Here is a 24,901-nt window from a genome sequence, read left to right as displayed (position 1 = left end):
CCATAATATGGACTTGGTATTTTACCAAATAGGGCTATCTTCTGTATACCACCCTTAACTTGTCACAACAAAACTGATTGGCTCAAATATATAAAGAAGGAAAGAAATTCCACAAATTAACTTTTAATAAGGCACACCTGTTAACTGAAATGCATTCCAGGTGACTACCTCATGAAGCTGGTTGAGAGAATGCCATGAGTGTGCAAAGCTGTCATCAAAGCAAAGGGTGGCTACTTTTAAGAATCTCAAAAATAAAATATATATTTGGATTTATTTCACAGTTTTTGGTTACTACATGATTCCATATGTGTTATTTTGTAGATTTGATGTGTTCACTATTATTCTACAATGTAGAAAATATTAAAAATAAAGAAAAACCATCTAATGAGTCCGTGTGTCAAAACTTTTTACTGGTACTGTAATCAATTGGCTCATCCCTTCTACCGACCTAGATGGAATTCTGGGTTCCCTCCTCAACCCATAAGAAGTCCCACCCAGTTCACTACATACAAATGGCAAAAATGCTAAAACAGACTTTGTGGCAAGTGCACCCTCTATCCATCTCTATGTGCATGTCTGACTAAATAGCAGCCCCTTGACGAGGGTTCAGTGATGGCATGGCAGTGAGGCTGGAATGGTGTAGGGAGGGGAGGGGACGGGGTGGGGGTCTAATTATCGATTTACTGGCATTCTGATTGAACACAGCAATGTTGGTATGGACCATTATTACGCCAGGTTCCATGTGCTCGAAATTGATTTTCGACCATCCAGAGTTTTGAATTCAGCCTGTGCTTTAGCTTCCTACTATGCACATCTGAAACAAAGAACGACAGCATTATTTCAGATCTCTTCGCTTTGGGCTAGTCCTTCCATTCTATACACTCTCAAACATGCACGCACACACTCTCTCACAAAACTGATGGTGTATTCAGAGAGCAATCATATATCTTATTTCAGTCAATGACTACATTACTAAGCAATGTTACCTGCTGTTACACATGACCTGACCTTATCAATGAGATAAGGTGAGCTTTTAGTGATCTGTCCTCAGGTTTTGTCAGAAAATCGAATATGGGTATGTTTTATGGCAAAATTGCATTTGCATGACCAGTGTGAATAAGAACGAACCAGGTCACCAATGTCTTTTTTTGAGCTACTAAAGTTCCCCCTGAAACTGGGGACTGACATGAGAGATTCCAAGTGTGTGGCATTTCAGCACCTGGATGACTTCAGCTTGTCTGATGAGTGTGCGTGTGTGTGGGTTTGTGTGTGCACCCTGAGGCAGTAAGCCTTACACTCCGTGCTCAACTCTCCACCCCACCCCCCCACCCCAATGTGGGCTTACGGTCGATCTGGTCGGCGAACACCTCTCCATAGATCATCCAGTAGGGCATGAAGAATATGTTCCGAGCCAGCATCCAGGACGGGTCCTCATTGGGGTTCAGGATGGCCTGCCGAGCCACCCCAAAACTCATCAACACCACCAGCATGATTATCACAAAGTACATCATGTCAATCATCTGAGAGGGAGACAAAGAAAGGAGTGGGAGGGAGGGAGGGAGGAAGGAAGGAGAGAAAAAAGAGGGTGAGAAGAGGGAGACAAGGAGAATGTTAGCTGACTTAATTAGGAAAAACAACTTTTAGCCACTTCTGTGCTGGTTTTCTGTTACTATATCAAAGTGGTGTGTGTTATGTTGTAATCTCAAACAGCTCTCTCAGACATGGGAAGCTAACAGACATCTCTGTCCTTTGATTCTTCCCCTCATCTAGTCTTCTTGACACTGTTATAACACACTCTCTGATCATTCATGAGCAAAGGCAGAATAGAGTTGAGGCTAAGGGCTTTTGTCAGGACACAATGTGCCGAACACATACTCAGGACTTCGACTCCCTATAAAAGGAACTTGATATAACTCATTCATATTTATAGCTACACTATACGGTTCCTTCGGAAAGTATTCAGACCCATTGACTTTTTCCACATTTTGTTACGTTACAGCCTTATTCTAAAAGCACTCTACACACAAAACCCCATAACAACAAAGTAATAACAAAAAAGTTTTTTTACAAATGTTTGCAAATATATTAAAAATAAAAAGCAGAAATACCTGATTTACATAAGTATTCAGACCCTTTATCATGAGAGTCAAAATTGAGCTCAGGTGCATCCTGTTTTCATTGATCATCATTGAGATGTTTCTACAACTTTATTGGAGTCCACCTGTGGTAAATTCAGTTGATTGGACATGATTTGGAAAGATCCCACAGTTGACAGCGCATGTCAGAGCAAAAACCAAGCTATGAGGTTGAAGGAATTGTCCGTAGAGCTCTGAGACAGGATTGTGTTGAGGCACAGATCTGGGGATTAAAGGTGCCCAAGAACACAGTGACCTCCATTATTCTTAAATAGAAAAAGTTTAGAACCACCAAGACTCTTCCTAGAGCTGGCTGCCCTGCAAAACTGAGCAATCAGGGGAGAACGGCCTTGGTCATGGAGGTGACAAAGTACCCAATGGTCACTCTGACAGAGCTCTAGAGTTCCTATGTGGAGATGGGAGAACCTTCCAGAAGGACAACCATCTCTGCAGCACTTCCTCAGTAAAAGGCTCATGACAGCCCGCTTGGAATTTGCCAAAAGGCACCTAAAGACTCTCAGATCATGAGAAACAAGATTATCTGGCCTGAATGCCAAGTGTCACATCTGGAGGAAACCTGTCACCATCCCTAAGGTGAAGCATGGTGGTGGCAGCATCATGCTGTGGGGATGTTTTTCAGCAGCAGAGACTGGGAGACTAGTCAGGATCAAGGCAAAGATGAACGGAGCAAAGTACAGAGAGATCCTTGATGAAAACCTGCTCCAGAGCGCTCAGGACCTCAGATTGGGGTGAAGGTTCACCTTCAAACAGAACAACGACACTAAGCACACAGCCAAGACAATACAGGAGTGGCTTCGGGACACTGGCCCAGTCAGAGCCGGACTTGAACCCGATCGAACATCTCTGGAGAGATCTGAAAATAGCCGTGCAGCAACACTCCCCATCTAACCTGACAGAGCTTGAGAGGATCTTCAGAGGAGAATGGGAGAAACTACCCAAATACAGGTGTGCCAAACTTTTATTGTCATATCTATCTTAATAATAATAATAATATAGCCATTTAAGACTTTTATCAAGTTACAGTCATGTGTGCATACATTCTATGTATGGGTGGTCCCGGGGATCGAACCCACTACCCTGGCGTTACAAGCGCCATGCTCTACCAACTGAGCTACAACAAAGCACTGAGTAAAGGGTCTGAATACTTATGTAATTGTCATATTTCATGTTTTTATTTGTAACAAATAATCAATCGAAAAACTATTTTTGCTTTGTCATTATGGGGTATTGTGTGTAGATTGGCTTGGTGTAAGCAATGACTGTATGGACTTTCAACCATTTGTAAATCCATGACACGGAGTGTGCAAGTGCAGAGAATCGGGACACAGTCAGTGGCACATCCCGCCCTCTCACCATCTTGCCGATCATCATGACATATGGGCCCAGGTACTTGTTGACGCCAAAGATGTCGAGCAGCCGGATGTACCAATAGATAATGTTAACGCAGTAGATGACCCTTCCGTAGCTCATGAATGGCGGCTCCTGGAGACGGAGAACCATGCCCACGGAGAAAATGAGGATGGCCATGAGGTCCGTGATGTTCCAGTACTCCTGGAGCCACACCTTCACCTTCTGCAACAGCTTCCCCGGCTCCGACATCAGAATCTGGGGAGGTAGACAAGGAGGGAGGAATGGAGGGAGAGAGAGGGAAAGAGAGCGAGAGAGACGCATTTCAGTGTGCTCGCCATAAGAGGGCAGTGTGAGCCCATTTATTAAATGTCACAGAGCATCCTGAAGACTGTTCTACATAAATGGCTAAAGGTTTGGACACAGTAATTAACGCTTATGTACATTGTTTTTTGCTCCTGTATTTTATTTGATCTTGACCATTGGACAATCTGTGGTTAATTGGCTAGATTGACACACTTCAAAATGTGCAACCCCCCCTCTAGCATTTACCTGTGTTATAAATCAAATGTGCTCATGTTTGACTGTATTGAGAACTCCACGAGTTCAGTCATCTCTCTGCATGTGTGTGCCCTGCCCTACCTCTCTCATCTTCTCGATGCCATTGGTGAAGATGTAAGCGATGACAATCCACTCCTGCGGTGAGGGCCACAGGTCCATCTTCACCAGCACAATATAGTTAAACAGCATCAGATACGCCACATAGGCCATCTGGGGACAAACACACAGTGTCAGGGCCTCTCGGAGCACGTGGGGGCCTTCACTGCATCCAGAGGGTCTTACAGATGACATAGGTTGTTGGAGGTTGGTCTTAATGGGGAAATCTGCAGTCGAAATAATAACAAAGCGGATTCCCCACCACTTTTGGTAGAAAGCTGAGCGATGGAACTGGAGAAATGTAACCACTTTCACATTCATAGACATAGCAATGGAAGCAAGGACCGACCATGCAAGATATCAAAATGATAGGTAAGCATGTTTTGAAGCATTTTTTTGTGAAGCATTTACATTTACAATGTTTACTAAACATTGGAGTAAAACAAGCTTATATTTTGGGTTCTGATATGGTATGACAGTTGAACTAAACACATTATATTCTTTGAGAATCAACGGATACATACAGGATCATTAATTGATCAATTCTAAAAATGGATGTGGCAGCTGCTGATTGCCCCATTGAGTAGTCTTAGAAGGCAATCAAATTGTTTTAGCAAGGAAAGTTAGGTTGCACTGCGTTATAGGCAGAAGATTTCTTAGTACCCATCACTGTACATAATGGTATAACCTTTAGAGTCTCAAGACAATCCAGAGGGGAGGCATGTAATGTAGTGACCTCATGGAGCCTGCTTTACGAACTAGTCTAGTTAGTTAGCTTTCCAGTCTCAACAACTTACTACAGAATTTGTTTTTGCAGGTAAGTTGACTGAGAACACATTCATATTTACAGCAACAACCAGGGGGATAGTTACAGGGGAGACGAGGGTCGATGAATGAGCCAATTAGGAAACTGGGGATGATTAGGTGGCCATGATGGTATGAGGGCCAGATTGGGACCTTAGCCAGGACACCAGGGTTAACACCCCTACTCTTACAATAAGTCCCATGGGATCTTTAGTGATCACAGAAAGTCAGAAGACCCGTTTAACAATCCATCCGAAAACACAGCACCCTACACAGGGCAATGTCCCTGTGTAGCGTGTCCCTGTGTAGTTTCAGAGGCAAGCCAGAAGTAGGACGCAGGGTTGTAAATGTTGCTGACGGAACTGGATCCCACCGCAGGGAGCTAAAAAGTAGAATACAGCGTGACAAGACCGAGCATCTGTCGCTAAAATGAATCCATACATTTTACATGGGTTTTTTCTGACCGGCACGGCGATAGAGAGGGAGAGGTCGGCATTCCATTAAGTGTTTCTTTTTTTTATCTCCATGAATAAGAGATAACCCTGCCTGCTAGGGAGTGATTGTGATGTTCTCATTGGATCGGCAGATTGAAAGAGGAAGCATGAAAGATGAAGACATCGATATTGCCAAATTAAAATGTCCAGCCTGTAGATACGATGCACGCAGACAATGCACACAGACACAGAAGCAAGCCCTGGGTCACACACTGCATCTATCCACTGGGCTCTCAAAAGGGTTCAGTGTGAAGGGGTAAGGTTCTACATGAAATCTTTTTAATTCAGAAAACCCTATGGTTCTAGGTAGCAACGCACCCTGACAACAGACTCACTGTGTGAAACCAGAACTTGACGATGGGGGCGTTGTAGAACTCGTAGATCTTCCGGCCCATGGGGATGAGCCGGTGCCTATTCTGGACCTCCCCCACACCCTTCTTACGAGACGCCTCCGTGCTTACCTTACCCAGCATGGCCTGGGGCATCCCACCCAGAGAGACAGAAAGAAAGAGATGGAGAGAGATACAAAGATACAGGAGAGAGAGAGAAGAAACCAATTAAAGAGCATTAGAGCTGTTCCTACAGTACACGTTAGTTGCATGAGCATAAGCAAGCACAGGCAAACTCATTCCGAATGTTGCATGTTAGGGACATTGAGTGCTGGTGAGGATGATGACACATATGACGGAGACAAACACTTACGGATCGAGTCTCAGATGACCGTGACAGACAGTAGAGAGAGAGAGAGAGAGAGAAAAAGAGAGTGAGAGAGAGAGAGAAAGCAAAGAAGAGAGAGGACAGCAAGGAGGAAAAAAGGATGTCTGACGTCCATTTCTAGGACTCACAGTAACACAGTTTGTCATCCAGTTTGTCATCCATGACAGGGGTTACAATCCCAGAGGTTATGATCATGGATGCCCATATCACAACACACTGCTGAGAAGTCAGCAAATTTTATTTTATTGTATTGTATTGCATGTTTTGGGAAAAGGGAGATACACCTCACGATGAAAGAGCCAGATGCATGTGAAAATCACAATGCCATGCCAACATGCATATTTAAACTGCATCTGGGTTGGGAGTGTCAGGGATTACAGTTTGTTTTTGGAGGCATCTGAGGATGACTTGCAATACAATACCGATGTATGTAGCATAACATGTATTTGTATGAACCTGTCTGAGTCAGAGTTCGGTTCTGGGCTGCATTTGAACATTCAGAAAGCAGCAGCTCACAAGGCCAAGCGGAAGAGCTCATGACAGATGTAATCCTTTGGCAGAGTTTATTTTTGGGGTGTCGAAGAACTCTCTCATCAGCATTCTCATAAACTCCTGTTCCCAATGAGTTTTTGCGCTGGCTGGCTGACTAAATGCAGATGACAATATGTACCACAATGTCTATTTAGATGGACCGAGTCACCAATTGCCATTTCTGTATTAAGCGAGGGTGTTCAAACAGTCAGGCTGTGTCTGAAGTGGAACACTATCCCCTATATAGTGTATTACTTTGGGCACTGGGCACGGTTTCCCGATAGCGATGGAACTTAGCCTTGCGAGTGTTTTAACAATGCATCTTTCCAACAACGGCCCAAAACACCACGCAGAGTGAACGTTTGGTAAGTGCTTCGCTGAGGCATGTGTCAAAACTGATGGGCCTGATAAGAAAGGCTACGCTGCTCTTTGATCAGCTTTCTCCATTCAAATCTTACCTTAACATTAGAATTATTGCACAATACTAATGACGAATCAGCTCCTAGCCAGATATTATTACCTACGGCTGCAAATATTAGGCGGCTTATTGCTTACCCTATAATAATTCACTAAATCCACATTTGGCACGTCGTTGTGCACGTTAGGCTACACATCATAACATTTATTAAGACCAATTACAGACTTCATCATGCAAGTAACAAAATGGAACTCAAGCGATTAACAGTATTTCAATATGATTGAAATAGGCCTGTAACCAAGGCTATTTATATTTGAATGCACCCATCTCAGTTTTAATTTGAAGCATCTTCTTATTTGTAGTCAACTTAGTTCAGAAGTTATTACAGTCACAGAGAGGCGGATAAACCATCTGATTCTATGTTTAGCAGAGATCTTCTGTGTATAGAAACGCGGGGAGGGCAAAAAGGCATCTAACGACGCACTTCGCTGTTCTACGAGTGGTCTGAGGAAGGCGTTCGATTACGAACGTTTTCAAGTGCAACGTCACCAACGATGGTTTTGGGAAACAGCTCTGAGATTTAACGATGCTCCTACGAAGGTTCGAGCAATGAACTTAGCCTTAAGATGCTTTTGCGAAACCATGCCCTGGTCAAAAGCGGTGCACTACACAGGGGATAGGGTGCCATTTCAGACACACCCACAGACTGTGCATCAGCGCAGGCCAGGCAGGCAGGCACAGTTAGTAGCCTGAGCAGCTTAAAGCTGTTGCTGTAAATCAGATGAGCGACACTCTCTCTTAGCAGCATGCAAGTTGATGCGCGGTTGCCAGCGCCACTGGTGAAAATGAGGGGCAGCAGTCGCATATGGTACTGTACCTCTAGTAAGACCTTGGCTAGGAATGGGAGAGAGGGAGCGAGATAGGGGAAAGAGAGAGGGGAAAAGACAAAGAGAGTGAAAGGAACAGGGAGAGAGAGAGAAGGGAGGAAGGGAAAGAGAGACAGAGAGGGAGGGAAAGAAAAAGAGAGGGGGAAAGGGAGAGGGACACAGAGAGAGAGAGAGAGAGAGAGAGAGAGAGAGAGAGAGAGAGAGAGAGAGAGAGAGAGAGAGAGAGAGAGAGAGACATACACAACGAGCCTAGGCCGGCAAAACAGACTGAGACGTTACAACTCCACAACCACGTCTTCGGCCGCGACCACAGGAAATGAGAAGCGGGACGACAGGTAGGTTTGGGGGCAGGGCAGAGCTGTTCTTACTGCCCCTCTGGTTGACCGTAATAGGGTAGGGACTGGGCTTGGATCAGTGTGTAGGGACAATAATAATGGAGTGTGTTTGTTACAGTTTTTCTCAATTTCTGAAACACTAAAACCCATTGGCTGAACAAAGTTCTCAGTTGCCTGGACTCATATAGCTAATTATGCAGTCTGTTGTCAATACCTTAAACCATTTCACATGGTAAAACACAATTTGCAGGTCTCACTTAGACTTTTCAGCAAAACTCTAAACACATTCTCATTCTCAAAACACATTCTGCACTCCAATGCACATGTTATCCTTACTAGTAAACACAAGTGGCAACAATCAAATACAAATAGAGAACATATGTCAATGATTGAACACAACCACTCATAATTGATTTAATCTGTTTCAAATGATGCGACACAACCAATATAAGCCAGTTCAGAGAGCAAACAGGTTGTTGAAGGTGGGAAGGAGAAAGTCTGAGAATGCATAGAAGAAACAATGTGAGAGGACGAGGACGAGTGTGTATGCGAGGTGGGCGACGAGGAGGGCAAAAAAGAGGAAGAGGAGGAAGAAGAGGAAGACAAAGAGTGGAAATATCTGATTAAATTCGAGCAACAGTTATAGACCAGCAGTTATAGTTATGTTCTTGTCCATGGACTGACAATGAGGGAAGCAGGACCATTTGAGCCGATTTTCTGTGTCCACCATAGTAAGGACATTCAGAGAAGAGAACAGGTACAGGATACTACTGTATTTTTGTAATTGTAAATTTACTGTACTACACTATATGCAGCTGTTTCAATAGACATTTGTAAAGTTAATCACTGTATGTATTGTACTGCATGAATATGTTTTGTAACTGCACAACTACTTTTTGTAGAATTGCAAGGCTGCCACATGCAGGTGGAAGGACAGCTATATTCACTCGGGAGCAAGAGGCCGTTATAGTTGGCATGGTCCTTCAAGATAATGCAATACAACTCAGGAACGAGTGATACAAGACAACACACACTTCCAGGGAATCGACAGTGTGAGCATTTCCACCATTGACCGTGTCCTCCATCGTAACAGGATGCGAAGGAAACAAGTATACAGAGTACCTTTTGAGCACAACTCACCAAGGGTGAAAGAACTGCGAGCTCAGTATGTGCAAGTAAGTGTACATTCAGAAACATTTACTGTAATCCTTGATTGTCTACAGTATTAACACATACTATGCGAATGACATTACTCTTCAGTACTAACAATGTATGTGAATCAGAAGCCTAATTGTACTCTACAGTATAGCACTGTCTCTGTACGACTTACAAAATCCGACATACAGTATGTTGTATTTCTACACAGACAATATTTGACTTGGAATCCTTGGACAGACCCCATGAGTTCATCTTTGTCGGTGAAGCAGGCTTCAATCTAACAAAGAGGAGAAGGAGAGGCTAAAACATGATTGGACAGCGGGCCATTGTTGAAGTCCCTGGTCAACGAGGTGGCAATGTCACAATCTGTGCTGCTATCAGCAACTATGGTGTTCTACATCACCATGTTACACTCGGGCCATATAACACCCAGCACCTTCTAAGATTTATTGCCAATCTAAGAGATATTTTATTTGAGCAGCAGGTTCAAAAGCAGCAGGGTCAAGAGCTAAATGAGAATCCCATTCCCACCTATGTGATAGTGTGGGACAATGTCAGGTTCCACCGAGCAGCTCAGGTAAGGGAATGGTTTAACATTAATGGGCAGTTTATGAACTTGTACCTCCCTCCGTACTCGCCTTTCCTGAATCCGATTGAGGAGTTTTTCTCCTCTTGGAGATGTAAAGTGTATGATAGACAACCCTACACCAGAGTAAATCTGCTGCAAGCCATGGATTTAGCCTGTGGTGATATAGGTGAGGAATCATGTCAGGGCTGGATACGGCACACAAGAGGCTTCTTCCCCCGTTGCCTCAGGAGGGACAATATCGCTTGTGATGTCGACAAAGTGCTCTGGCCTGACCCAGCCCAAAGACAAGAAGAAGCACATTGATCACATGTTTACTCCTTTGATTTTTGTCCCTTTTAGTATTGTATACTGTAGCACAGTGCATTGTAGGCTGTATACTGTACAATGGACAAATTGTATGGCCCTGAACATTGTGCTTTCCATTTATTAACAGTACTGACTGCTGCAGGGTATAGTACTGTAAAAAATAGGGGTACAAGGAGGAGGAAGAACAAAAAACAAAATTGCAAAGAGCAAAGCAGAGTCGTAATTTCTGATCAATTTTGAGCTACTATGATAGAACATGTTTTCGTTCATCAAAAAACAATGACAGAAAAATATGAATTGTTTTTGGATTAAAAATGTACTTTTTCCTTGAGAATGTGTTTTCTATTTTTCAGGTGTATTGTTTACTGACAGCCTGAGAGTGTATATCATTTTGATCACCTTGTTTATGATTTGAGAGCAGTGTTTGATTCTGAACACAGGTAAAACTGTTTTTGAGGCGAATGTTTCATTTTGCGAGAGGAGTCAGAGGTTATGCAAATAGTGCTTGAAGATGAGGTTTGGAGCAAGGTTTCAGAAATTGTGTTTTAGCAATTGAGAAAAACTAGAGAGAGAGAGAGAGAGAGAGACTAAAGTGTGTGTACTTTAAGCTGGACATAGAAGTCGCCCCTTACCACAGATCTGGGGGGGGGGTGAAAATATATCTGACCATGAAAAGCTGTGCTTCGAATTTTGTTTAGTTGAGGGGCAGGAGCTGGCTATGGGTGTGTTCGAAATGGCCCCCTATTCCCTATATAGTAGGGAATACTAATAGGCTTCCATTTCAGACGCAGCCTACGTGTGTATAGTCTGAAGGCAGGGCTGAGGTGGGTGCTCTCACCACAGAGTTGTACTGCGTCTCACAGTAGGATCTTACTGTGAACTCCATGTCCTCTTCCTCCTTTTCTTTGGCGGGCTCGGGCTCTTCCTCCTCCTTCTCCTGCAGGTAGGTGTCCTGGTCTTGAGGCATGTACGACATCTCATCCTTGTTCTTAAACTCCAGACTCAGTATGGACGGAGGCAGCAGCAGGCCCAAGATCACCTGGGCAGGGGGGTGGAGTTAGACACATGGAGGGGCAATACACACAAACAGATACAGGGACGCTGCTTCAAAAGTTGTCACGTGGCACGACGTTGGGAGAGTTATGGTCATATTGCGTGGGTCCACTGCATGTAAGTGTTTTCGCTGATCAAGTGACAAACATGTTCCTTTCCATTCTTCCCAAAACAAATGTTATGAATACCCTTGGTAATACCCATACTATGGTAAATCCCTCACATCTTGCAACTTTGATATTAAAAGTTGCTCAAATGTCTTGTTGAACCAGTGGATTTGTATAAAGACACAGGTGAGCACACACACATCCACATACACACATACACGCAGACACACAGACACCACCATTCGTATCCCACATGTCCATATTATTTTGGAGCTCGTCACTGTGAAATTGCATAATGCTATGGCTGACGTGCAGTGAGATAGTTTGCGTGTTTGATGCAGTGGAGACGAGCGAGCTTATCTGAGAATCAATTAAAGAGGCATTAGTCCAGACAGCTAGAGATGGTTAGAGTAGCAGAGAAATGAGAAGAACACACAGCCAGGGGATGAAGGATATAATCAAGCTGTTAACACCTCCACTACATTAAAGTCAGAAAAGGGGGATGGGGGGCGTGAGAGAGGGGTATTAGGGAGTGGAATGTAAAGGGAAGTGTCGTTAAACTGTGGAGGGAGATATCTGTTTCAGGTCTGCAGCAGCAGGCCAGAGTCGTATCCATTAGTGCACACCGTAGAAAACATTTTGCAACAAAATACGAAAACAAGCGTTTCTCATTGGACAAGTTCAGGTAGTGCCTTACTGTTTCAGTCTGTTTTCTTCCGTCTGGTGCCTAGTGAATACAACCCAGACAGGGAGGTGTGTGTGGTGGGGCTTTATAGGTCATGAGTGTGTCTGTTTACCAACCAGCTCTATACTGCACCTTGATTCATCCTTGATCCTTCTTACACACAACCAACCAGCGGCCCCGTGCACAGCTACTCAAAATAAGAAATGACTGTGCCCTTTCATGACCTAAGCAGCTGTATGCTGTCAAACCTCAGCCAACTCATTGGCTAACCTACTTGCCTGGGCTGAGTAATAGCACAAACCTTTACAGTGTGGGATATCATTAGCCATTATGCCCAGCGGGTCAAACAGGGTTTTCCAGCTGGGTATGGTAATGCTTCACCTTCAATTCAAATCTACAGTAGTCTACAATAAAATCTACTTCCATAAGTATGTCTGTCAGTCAATCAGTCAGATGGTCAACCTTTGAAACCCCATTTAGACAATGCACCGTGTGACCCCTGGCCCTCCTGACCTTCAGCCCAGAGTTCTTGCGCATGCGCAGGCGTCCCATCCACATGTCAGTGAGCAGCATCTGGCTGCACGTGTGGGCGATGAAGTCACGGTGCTTGGCGGCCACGGCCAGCTGCAGGCAGGTGGCATTACTCCAGTTCTTCAGCTCATAGGTCAGCAACTTCATGGCCATCTGCTCGTCCTGCTTGTATGACTGGTCCAGCAGCTCCACAGCCAACTGTCCAAACTCTCTGAAACACACACATAGGATGTCACACAGTGAATGTTTGAGATGAACTACGCTACATTGCAGTTTGACATATAAACATAATTAAGTGTTATACCATGGCATTGCGAAATACCCCTTTCTGATTGGCTTGAAGGGCATTCTAGAGCGTGCGTTATTTCCCTATAATGCACAGTATATTTGCACGGTAGAATCCAATGGCTATAGTTTATTTTTACAAGATTTGTTTGAGCTGCTTTTGAATGTGAAAGTCGAATTGAAAACAGTATTGGTATTGTTGATTGTTTATTTTATTTTTTATAGTAAGCTAGGACTGATGGTTTGATTAGCTAAACTAGCAAGTCTGTTTGTTTGGATACCACAGCAACTACTGTAGCTATCTAGTAAACCTGCTCGCTGCTTTTTAAAATACATTTGACCTTTATTTTATTTAACCTTTATTTACTTCAGTGGATGTTGAACACATTTCTACCAGCAAGTGAACATATTTCTAGTGGCAATTATGTTAAATTATAGCCATGGTATGATTTGAATATGTTGGTAACCTGTTGTATCATACAGCACCAACATTAAAGCACAAACATTACAATTCCATAACATACCCATATAAGTGTTCTGAGAGAGATGCTAACAGAGCGTTCGCAGTCTATTTTCTAGGCTGTGCCTCTTATATCATGGAAAGTTTTGCTACACACATGGAAACGCACATATACAAACATGCACGCACACAAACACACACACACACACACACACACACACACACACACACACACACACACACACACACACACACACACACACACACACACACACACACACACACACACACACACACACACACACACACACACACACACACACACACACACACACACACACACTTTATGTACACACACTAGTCAAAGGATTAAGATAAGACTTCAACAGCAAGCTGGTCAAAATCTCTGCGGAAAATACAAACCAAATGGGTTTGCACTTGGCAGAAAGAGTGGTGTCAGGGCTTTGAGGAGTATGGCAGTATGTGTGTGTGTGTGTGTGTGCGTGTGTGTGTGTGTGTGTGTGTGTGTGTGTGTGTGTGTGTGTGTGTGTGTGTGTGTGTGTGTGTGTGTGTGTGTGTGTGTGTGTGTGTGTGTGTGTGTGTGTGTGTGTGTGTGTGTGTGTGTGTGTGTGTGTGTGTGTGTGTGTGTGTGTGTGTGTGGCACCTGGGAGTTATTTCCTATAACCAACTTCCAACATTTCCATAACAGTCTTTTTAATTGAGCAAGAACACACACACACACTTTCATCCCACACACATGCCATTAGCTAAACTACATGTGTGTCATTAGCTAGAGTATGTGTGTTGGTATTATTAGTTGCATTTATCTATCGCGGTCCTATGAGATCTGTGTGTTATCTAAAGCAGGTCACGATGTGAGGAGGAGTGTGGATGCTGCTCCATTGCCGACTCCCAGCTCAACTTTAATCATTCAGAAGAAAACTTTCCATAAGAGGCACAGCCTAGAAAACAGACTGCGCACACTCTGTTAGCATCTCTCTCAGAACACTTATATGGGTGTGTAATGGAATTTTAATGTTTGTGCTTTTCTTATAACTATTTTCTGTGTTCTATCTATGTGCTGTTCATGCAAGTGGCTGAACAAATCCTCACTATCAGCAGCTGCAATTTGGCAGTACGCCCCGACCTTGTTTTGAGAATGAACGAAAGATATCTCAGTTTCAAGGTCTCAGCTTAGAGATAAGAAGCCTCGTGAGATATTGGTCTGTCACATGTTGTGAACCAGTATTGGTCAGTCACATGAATGAAACTAAACAGAAATGATTAATTCATTATGCTAAATCATGCAAATATAACTTGTCTGTGTATAGCCGTATAGAAGACAACTGCTGGGACTGCCCAGACAGAGCTCTTGATTGACACGTGTACTATGGTGCATTGAGTTGGTTGGAACCTCTCCAGCGTGCTGACAAATAAACAATGATTCATTTAAGATTGACTTTGAGTGTCCCTGTGTAAGAATTTCCATGGAAATGTTGTGTTACGAACTGGATTATGGATTCTGCCTGTGGAGCTTTCCAGTGGGTGTCTGTGAGGAAAACTGGTGTCACATTTTATGAAGCGCGAGGGACATTCCGATCTGACCAAAAGAGGACGAGGACCCAAGCAGACCAGACCCTTGATTTTGGGGTGTTATTTACATTTATGGGAAGCAGCAAGACTATAGAGCCTATAGAGACCATAGTATTTATGGAATTATAAACTATTGATACTATGATGCTGAGGGACTGTAGATGCTGAGGGACTATAGACGCTGTAGGGACCATAGATGCTATAACTATAGGGACTATGGTGCTATGATATGGGATAATAAGCTGAACGATTGATATTTGGATAACAAGAGCTGATTGGCATTTGGATAATGAATTATTGAAATTATTACTAATAAGATTGGAATTTGACATTAGGATAATTAGCTGATTGCAATGTTGATAATAAGAGAATGGAAATTAAGCTATTTAGTATTGAGTGAATCAGAGCTGTCAGGGGACTAGCTTAGATGTGAAAGAGGTGAATGAATGCCACAACCAGTTCTCTGTGAGCTGAGTGTGAGCTGAGTTTTCCAGTTCTGTGTGAGCGGATCTGTAACGTTATCTAGGGGTCTGTCCAACACTGCCATTGGATCTACAGGTAGAGGATAACATGTCTCAGAAATCATATACATAACATGTCTCAGAAGATAACATGTCTCGTTAGTAACGCGGATAACATGTCTCGGAGATTAACATGACTTTAGATTATATGAGGATAATGGAATTTGATGTATAATGTTATTATTATTATTATTAAAATTTTAAAAATAAAAAAATGTATGGAGATATGAAAGAAGAGAGAACTATTTCCAAAAATGCTGGCTGTTAAATAGAACTAGTGTAAATATCAAACCCCTGTATGAATAGAACACGAGTCTAGAGGAGGAATTTGTGATGTAACACAAATGCATAATGGGTTACTAGAGTTAAAGTTACATAATATTGAGTATAATACTATGACGATGTGATGAAGTAAGAATAGAAAAATAATAATTATTATTTTTGCATTTTGAAACAAAACAATACCTTGTTAAATAGAACCAATGATTTTCTGTATTCCTCTACTCAAGTTTAAAGTGTTAGGTAGAGACTTATTATGGACAGAGCATGCCATCTACTGGGGACTGAGACAGTGTCAACAAGTTGATATATATTGATCCCTCCAAAGCATTACACATGAATCTCAAAATAATTCACATTTAATAAATATTGAAGCAGAAAGTGAGATAGAGATTGGGAATAATAATATAGAGTAGCTTTTTGAAGGTATACACATTGAAATCAAACAGGCTGTGAGAAACACAGTGGGGTAATTAGGGACAAATTGTACATAATTGTATGTCAATGCATCAGGTCAAAAAGATTAAGATTACAAGAGAAGTGTTTACTTTAGAAGGTGCCCAACTCAGCTTTACCGTATCATCTGATATGTCTGAAGTAAAAATGTGTCTGAAGTATAATTCTGTATACACAACGATTTATTGAGACTTCCCACCCAAGATGCAGTAAACTCAATTAATGATTACAACATTTTAGGACGGATTAAAATGTAACATAGTTTATTTTCTTTCTTCCAGGACTGATGGAATGTCCGCTACCAAGGATTGTTTTTCAAGTTGATCAATGATTCTCCCTTTGAAAGGCTTCATGAGGCAATGCCTTGGGAGAGCAGTTAAAAGTGCCCTGATCCAGCTGTTAATTAAGGGACCTTCCAAATTAAGCAAGGCCTGGCCATTTTGTTTGTCTTTTACCCTACACATTTTGCCACACACACATGCCAGTACCCACACACAACCCACTTGTTAATGAACATTTATTAGTGGTTAATATTCTGTTTGATTTAGAAGTGTGTTTATGGTGTTTTTTCACAGATTAGAAAGGATGCTGTACTCAGATGATCGTTTCTATTGTCAGAGTCTTGGTTGCACACATGTAAATTCTCTTGATTAGAAGAAATGTACTGAAAGACCCAATGTAAACCTAATACACAACACATTTGAAATGTTTGAAATATCTTTAAATAATGTCTGATGTGCAGGAAAACAAACACTCACTTAATTGGGCTGACTGACCTCTGACCTCTGTTCTGACTTCCTGGTGAGGCCTGATCACCTCATTTTTATTTTTTTAAGGTTTATTTCACCTTTATTTAACCTGGTAGGCCAGTTGAGAACAAGTTCTCATTTACAACTGCGACCTGGCCAAGATAAAGCATAGCAGTGCGACAAAAACAACAACACAAAGTTACAAATAAACAAACGTACAATAACACAAAAGAAAAGTAAAATAGAAAGATATATGTACAGTGTGTGCAAAGGTAGAAGAGTAAGGAGGTAGGCAATAAATAGCCCATAGAGGTGAAAATAATTACAATTTAGCATTAATACTGGAGTGATATATGTGCAGATGATGATGTGCAAGTAGAGATATTGGGGTGCGAAAGAGCAAGAGGGTAAGTAATAATATGGGGACGAGGTAGTCGGGTGTGCTATTTACAGATTGGCTGTGTACAGGTACAGTGATCGGTAAGATGCTCTGACAGCTGATGCTTAAAGTTAGAGAGGGAGATATACAGTTGAAGTCGGAAGTTTACATACACTTAGGTTGGAGTCATTAAAACTTGTTTTTAAACCACTCCAAAAATGTCTTGTTAAAACCTGTTGGGGACACCCGTTCCCAGCTGGGACCCCCCCACACCCTCAGCTGGAATGTGGCGCATGGAACGCAAAAATATTCCTAAAAATATTTAACCTCCACACATTAACAAGTCCAATAGCTCAAATGAAAGATAAACAAGTTGTTTATCTACCCAGCAAGTCAGATTTCTAAAATGTTTTACGGCGAAAACATAGCACATATTTATGTCAAACCACCACCGCAGACATAGCTCATTTGCATAGCCAAGTAGGAAAAAATATGCAATCAACAAACGCAGGATTAAAAGAAAAATCATTTCACTAACCTTTTGAAATCTTCATCAGATGACAGTAATATAACATGTTACACAGTACATTCATTTTTTTTCAATAATCTGCAATATATATCCATAAATCTCTGTTTACAATGACGCATCGTTCAAAAAATGCTACTAAAATGTCAGGAGAAATGACGATAGCTCCGGCAGATAACGTCAGCTAACAAGGAATACACATCATAAACTCATACACTTCTTCTAAATGCAATCGCTGTGTTACATTTATTTTTAACGTTGCAGGTTGCGTTCACTAGGCTATACTAGGAGTCGGCGCTCCAAATGTAGCATTCTGGCTCCTCTATCTTGGAGTCCACAGAAACCCAAATTTACCACATAAATATTCCCTTACCTTTGCTGTTCTTCCATCAAAAGACCTGGAAGGGATTATACTTACCAAAACAGCGTTTAGTTTTCAAGTCTGCGTCTTTCGGTTCTCAAAAACTACACATTTCGGTCGAAATGTAGCCAAAAGTCAAGTGGATGCGCACCAAAACGTCGAACTTACATATTATATGTCGAGTAAACTTGTCAAACTAACTTCATAATCAAGCTGTAACATGTTATAAAGGTGTACAGCAATTGTGAGGACGAACAGAAACACAGGCATCGTTCAATCGATCTTGGAAAAAAGACAGGACTTGACCAGAGCGCGCATAAAAGTGACCTGTTTTTTCGCGTGACCGAGAGCTTTCGGCACGCTCAAACTCCCCGTGAGCGCGCGATTCTCACAATGAGAAGCCCCATTGAAAGCAGGGATCGCGCTGAACACGTAGGAACTGTTCCCAGAGCTGTAACTGTTTGTGATGGGTGTTTGCGATGACGTCAAAGTTGGGCCAACTTTTATCATGACAAGAGATAGTTTGGGAGAATGCATGCCCTGGCAGTTTTGCTTTACATAGAGACAAACTTTAAACGGTTTTAGAAGCTTTAGAGTGTTTTCTATTCGATAATATTTTTTATATGCATATATTAGCAACTTTTGACAAAAATGTATCCTGTTTAATAAGGGCACCAAATTCTTCCAGTAGGGGCAGTAAACAGCCCTAGCACTGACAGGTTAACAAACTATAGTTTTGGCAAGTCGGTAAGTAATTTTTTCAACAATTGATTACAGATATATTATTTCACTTATCATTCACTGTATCACAATTCCAGTGGGTCAGAAGTTTACATACATTATGTTGACTGAGCCTTTAAACAACTTGGAAAATTCCAGAAAATTATGTCATGGCTTTAGAAGCTTCTAATAGGCTAATTGACATCATTTGATTCAATTGGAGGTGTACCTGTTGATGTATTTCAAGGCCTACATTCAAACTCAGTGCCTCTTTGATTGAAATCATGGGAAAATCAAAAGAAATCAGCCAAGACCTCAGAAAAAAATTGCAGACATCCACAAGTCTGGTTCATCCTTGGGAGCAATTTCAAATGCCTGGTGGTACCATGTTCATCTGTACAACCAATAGTATGCAAGTATAAACACCATGGGACCACACAGCCATCATACCGCTCAGGAAGGAGACACATTCTGTCTCCTAGAGACGAACGTACTGTGGTGCGAAAAGTGCAAATCAACCCCAGAACAACAGCAAAGGACCTTGTGAAGATGCTGGAGGAAACAGGTACAAAAGTATCTATATCCACAGTAAAACTGAATGCGTCTCCTATATCGACATAACCTGAAAGGCCGCTCAGCAAGGAAGAATCCATTGCTCCAAAACCACCATGAAAAAGCCAGACTACCGTTTACAACTGCACAATTTTGGGATAAATGTCCTCTGGTCTGAACTGTTTGGCCATAATGACCGTCGTTATGTTTGGAGGAAAAAAGGGGGGGCTTGCAAGCCGAAGAACACCATCCCAACCGTGAAGCATGGGGGTGGCAGCATCATGTTGTGGGGGTGCTTTGCCGCAGGAGGGACTGGTGCAGTTCACAAAATAGATGGCATCATGAGGGATGAAAATTATGTGGATATATTGAAGCATTATCTCAAGACATCAGTCAGGAAGTTACAGCTTGGTTGCAAATGGGTCTTCCAAATGGACAATGACCCCAAGCACACTTCCAAAGTTGTGGCAAAATGGCTTAAGGACAACAATTCAAGGTATTGGAGTGTCCATCACAAAGCCCTGACCTCAATCCTACAGAAAATTTGTTGGCAGAACTGAAAAAGTGTGTGTGACTCAGTAACACCAGCTCTGTCAGGAAGAATTGGCCAAAACTCACCCAACTTATTGTGGGAAGCTTGTGGAAGGCTACCTGAAATGTTTGACCCAAGGTAAACAATTTAAAGGCAGTGTGTGTAAACTTCTGACCCACTGGGAATGTGATGAAATAAATAAAAGCAGAAATAAGTCATTATCTCTACTATTTTTCTGACATTTCACATTCTTAAATAAAAGTGGGGATCCTAACTGACCTAAGACAGGGAATCTTTACTAGGATTACATGTCAGGAATTGTGAAAAGTGAGTTTTAATGTATTTGGCTTAGGTGTATGTAAACTTACGACTTCAACTGAATGACTCCAGCTTCAGAGATTTTTACAATTCGTTCCAGTCATTGGCAGCAGAGAGCTGGAAGGAAAGGCTGCCAAAGGAGGTGTTGGCTTTGGGGATTACCAGTGTAATATACCTACTGGAGTGTGTGCTGCTATGGTGACCAGTGAGCTGAGATAATGTGAGGCTTTACCTAGCAAAGACTTATAGATGACCTGGAGCCAGTGGATTTGGCAATGGATATGTAGTGAGGGCCAGTCAACGAGAGCATACAGGTCGCAATGGTGGGTAGTATATGGTTTGGTGACAAAAACAGATGGCATTGCGATAGAGTACATCCAGTTTGCTGAGTAGAGTGTTGAGGGCTATTTTGTAAACAACATCACCGAAGTCAAGGATAGGTAGGATAAACAGTTTTACGAGGGTATGTTTGGTGGCATGAGTGAAGGAGGCTTTGTTGAGAAATAGGAATCCCATTCTAGATTTAATTTTGGATTGGAGATGCTTATTGTGAGTCTGGAAGGAGAATTTACAGTCTAACCAGACACCTAGGTATTTGTAGTTGTCCACATATTCGAGGTCAGAATCATCCAGGGTAGTGATGCCAGTCAGGCGGGAGGGTGTGGGCAGCAATCGGTTGAAGAGCATGCATCTAGTTTTACTAGCATTTAAGAGCAGTTAGAGGCCACGGAAGGAGTTGAAGTTCGTTTGGAGGTTTGTTAGCACAGTGTCCAAAGAAGGGCCAGGTGTATACAGAATGGTGTCGTCTGCGTAGAGGTGGATCAGAGAATCACCAGCAGCAAGAGCGACATAATTGATATATACAGAGAAAAGATTTGGCCCGAGAATTGAACCCTGTGGCACCCCCATAGAGACTGCCAGAGGTCCGGACAACAGGCCCTCTGATTTGACACCCTGAACTCTATCTGAGAAGTAGTTGGTGAACCAGGCGATGCAATCATTTGAGAAGCCAAGGCTATTGAGTCTGCCGATAAGAATGTGGTGATTGACAGAGTTGAAAGCTTTGGCCAGGTCAATAAAGAAGGCTGCACAGTATTGTCTTTTATCGATGGCAGTTATGATATAGTTTAGGACCTTGAGCATGGCTGAGGTGTACTCATGACCAGCTGGAAACCAGATTGCATAGCGAAGAAGGTTACGATGTGATTCAAAATGGTCGGTGATCTGTTTATTTAGTTGGCTTTCGAAGATTTTAGAAAGGCAGGGCAGGATGGACATAGGTCTATAACAGTTTGGGCCTAAGGTGTCTCCCCCTTTGAAGAGGGGGATGACCGCGGCAGCTTTACAATCTTTGGGGATCTCAGACGATACGAAAGAGAGGTTGACTAGGCTAGTAATTGGCAGATAATTTTAGAAAAAGAGGGTTCAGATTGTCTAGCCCAGCTGATTTGAAGGGATCCAGATTTAGGGAGGGGTTGCCAGTTGAAAAGCATGGTCCGCGTAGATTTATCGGTGGTGACAGTGTTTCCTATCCTCAGTGCAATGGGCAGCTGGGAGAAGGTGCTCCTATTCTCCATGGACTTTACAGTGTCCCTGTCACGTTCCGACCATAGTTCTTGTGTGTTTTCCTTGTTTTAGTGTTGGTCAGGACGTGAGCTGGGTGGGCATTCTATGTTGTGTGTCTAGTTTGTCTATTTGTATGTTTGGCCTGATTCTCAATCAGAGGCAGGTGTTAGTCATTGTCTCTGATTGGGAACCATATTTAGGTAGCTTGTTTTGTGTTGGGGTTGGTGGGTGAATGTTTCCTGTCTTTGTGTTCTCTGCACCAGATAGGACTGTTTCGGTTTTGCCACATTTGTTATTTTGTATTTGTATTTGTGTTCATGTTTAGTTTTCTTATTAAAAAACATGAACTCTAACAACGCTGCATTTTGGTCCTCCTCTCCTTCGACGGAAGAAAGCCGTTACAGTCCCAGAACGTTTTGGAATTAGTGCTATAGGAAGCAAATTTCTGTTTGAAAAAGCTAGCCTTAGCTTTCCTAACTGACTGAGTATATTGGTTCCTGACTATCAGCAGCTGCAATTTGGCAGTTCGCCCAGACTTTCTTTTGAGAACAAATGAAGGATTCATCAGTTTCAATGTCTCAGTTTAGAGATAAGAAGCTTGTGAGGTATTGGTCTGTCACATGTTATGAAACAGTATTGGTCGGTCATATGAATGAAACAAAATGATAATGATTAGGTAATTAAGCTACATCATGCAAATATAACTTGTTTGTGTAAAAACATCTGCTGGGACTGCCCAGACAGAGCTCCCGATTGACATGTGCACCATGGTGCTTTGAGTTGGTTGGAACCCCTACAGCGTCCTGACAAATAAACAATGATTAATTTATGAATGACTTTGAGTGTCCCTTTGTAAGAATTTCTATGACAGCTCTATGATGTTTGTGTGTGTGCGAGCGAGCGTGTGTGTGTGCTTGTGCATGTGGGTATGTTCAGTTGTGGGTATGCAGATGTGTCTATGTGTGGCAAACTCTACAAAATATTATGTGTGATTGCTTGGCTGATTACATGTGTGTGTTTTTTTTTTCAGCTCTATGTGTATGTGTCTTGTGGTCTATAGTACCTGGAGTTGTGGTTCAGCTCTTGTGAGATGTCGTCCACCATGTCGTTCTCAGAGGCCTCGTGGGCCATGGCCTTGCACAGCTTACAGGCCACCAGGGCTTTGGCCATGGCCTCCTCCCCGTGCTGCCAGAAGAACAGTGCCATCTTCTGTCTCTTCATCAGCACGGCCCACACCATCAGCTCGTGGAAGGGGAAGGGGAAATGGTTGATCTCAGGGTCGTCCAGGTCAATGTCCACCTCCTCCTCCCGCTTACGTGTAGTCTTCTGGCGACTCCTCCGGATCGGCATGTCATCCTGCCTCAGGCCGCACAAGACGAGAACAGAGACATGGATTCATGGGTTTTTGGATATGATGCTTAGCCTTTGTCCATCGAGGGAGACAAACATACATTTAGAGAGAGTGTGATCATGTAATATAATTCACACTGGCTAAGGCCTTGGAGAGATGGATGAAGTACCATGGCATGAAAGTACTGAGAGTTGAGAACTGTGAAAAGGCCTTGGTGTTTAATGTCTGTCTGCTTGCTTAGGATATTCTGACATTTATTCCAATATTTATTTAGGTATTTCCATGTGACTTCTATATCTCATTCAACTGATACCTAAACTCAGTTACACCAGCTCTGTCAGGAGGAATGGTCCAAAATTCACCCAATTTATTTTAGGAAGCTTGTGGAAGGATACCCAAAACGTTTGACCCAAGTTAAACAATTTAAAGGCAATGCTTCCAAATACTAATTGAGTGTATGAAAACTTCTAACCCACTAGAAAAGTGATGAAAGAAATAAAAGCTGAAATAAATCCTCCTCTCTACTATTATTCTGACATTTCACATTCTTAAAATAAAGTGGTGATCCTAACTGACCTAAGACAGGGAATTTTTTAGGAGGATTAAATGTCAGGAATTGTGAAAAACTGAGTTTAAATGTATTTGGCTAAGGTGTATGTAAACTTCCGACTGTAATTATTCAGACCCTTTGCTATGAGGCTCGAAATTGAGCTCAGGTGAATCCTGTTTCCATTGATCATCCTTGAGTTGTATCCACAACTTGATTGGAGTCCACCTGTGTTAAATTCAATTGATTGGACATAATTTGGAAAGGGACACACCTGTCTATATAAGGTCCCACAGTCGACAGTGCATGTCAGAGCTCAGAGACAGGATTACCTATAATAAAAATTACAGACCTCTACATGCTTTGTAAGTAGGGAAAACCTGCAAAATCGGCAGTGTATTAAATACTTGTTCTCCCCACTGTATGTAATATTATATATATATTTTTTTACCTTGCACTTACCACATGAATACCTTCAAGTCACTTTGTTTCTAAGGACTTTGCCTTCTGTTACCATAAATGTTTGTATTAAAAGGGCAGTAAAATGAACTTGTGTCTGTTTCCAAGTAGATACAATGTAGTTACTTGTGAAATACCACCACATTCTCATGAAGACAACAGTAAATATGTCTGGGATTTTACCCTGTTGTTTCACTTACAGGGTAGATACAAGGTAAGAAGGCTTTAAATGAAGCCATTGCTAATACCATGCAAACACCAGATACTTGCAGGTCATTAATGCTCTTAATGATTTAGTGAACTTATTGTGTAGACATAATGTACCGAGTAATTTTCCTATAGTTACTAGAATATGTACAGTGCCTTCAGAAATTATTCGCACACCTTGACTTTTTCCACATTTTGTTGTGTTACTCTCTGAATTTAAAATGTAATCACTGACCTATACACAATACCCCATATTGTCAAAGTG

General features: G+C 42.2%; 1 protein-coding gene and 1 long non-coding RNA gene across 4 annotated transcripts in view; one reads left to right on the top strand and one right to left on the bottom strand.

The window, feature by feature from the left end:
• Window positions 1-24,901, bottom strand: part of LOC124036092 (transient receptor potential cation channel subfamily M member 3-like) — a 228,269-nt gene that overhangs the window by 31,865 nt on the left and 171,503 nt on the right. Inside the window, exons 15-22 of one of the 3 annotated variants that reach the window (XM_046350235.1) lie at window positions 23,136-23,428; window positions 12,758-12,986; window positions 11,274-11,438; window positions 5,794-5,934; window positions 4,146-4,274; window positions 3,510-3,761; window positions 1,346-1,520; window positions 722-814 (exon numbers count right to left, since the gene is read on the bottom strand). In XM_046350235.1, the coding sequence (XP_046206191.1) occupies window positions 722-814; window positions 1,346-1,520; window positions 3,510-3,761; window positions 4,146-4,274; window positions 5,794-5,934; window positions 11,274-11,438; window positions 12,758-12,986; window positions 23,136-23,428 (1,477 nt within the window). Of the gene's footprint in view, window positions 1-721; window positions 815-1,345; window positions 1,521-3,509; window positions 3,762-4,145; window positions 4,275-5,793; window positions 5,935-11,237; window positions 11,439-12,757; window positions 12,987-23,135; window positions 23,429-24,901 lie in introns of all 3 variants that reach the window. The other 2 variants (XM_046350237.1, XM_046350236.1) reach the window with 2 other exon arrangements.
• On the top strand, window positions 8,214-10,394 carry LOC124036095. Its single transcript, XR_006838850.1, has 3 exons — window positions 8,214-8,346; window positions 9,249-9,521; window positions 9,713-10,394. It is a non-coding gene; the product is annotated as an uncharacterized LOC124036095 (long non-coding RNA).

The sequence above is a fragment of the Oncorhynchus gorbuscha genome, linkage group LG05 (assembly GCF_021184085.1).
Source record: "Oncorhynchus gorbuscha isolate QuinsamMale2020 ecotype Even-year linkage group LG05, OgorEven_v1.0, whole genome shotgun sequence".
Taxonomy (NCBI): Eukaryota; Metazoa; Chordata; class Actinopteri; order Salmoniformes; family Salmonidae; genus Oncorhynchus; species Oncorhynchus gorbuscha.
The sequence above is the reverse complement of the archived record's forward strand: the minus strand, read 5'-3'. Positions and strand labels throughout refer to the sequence as shown.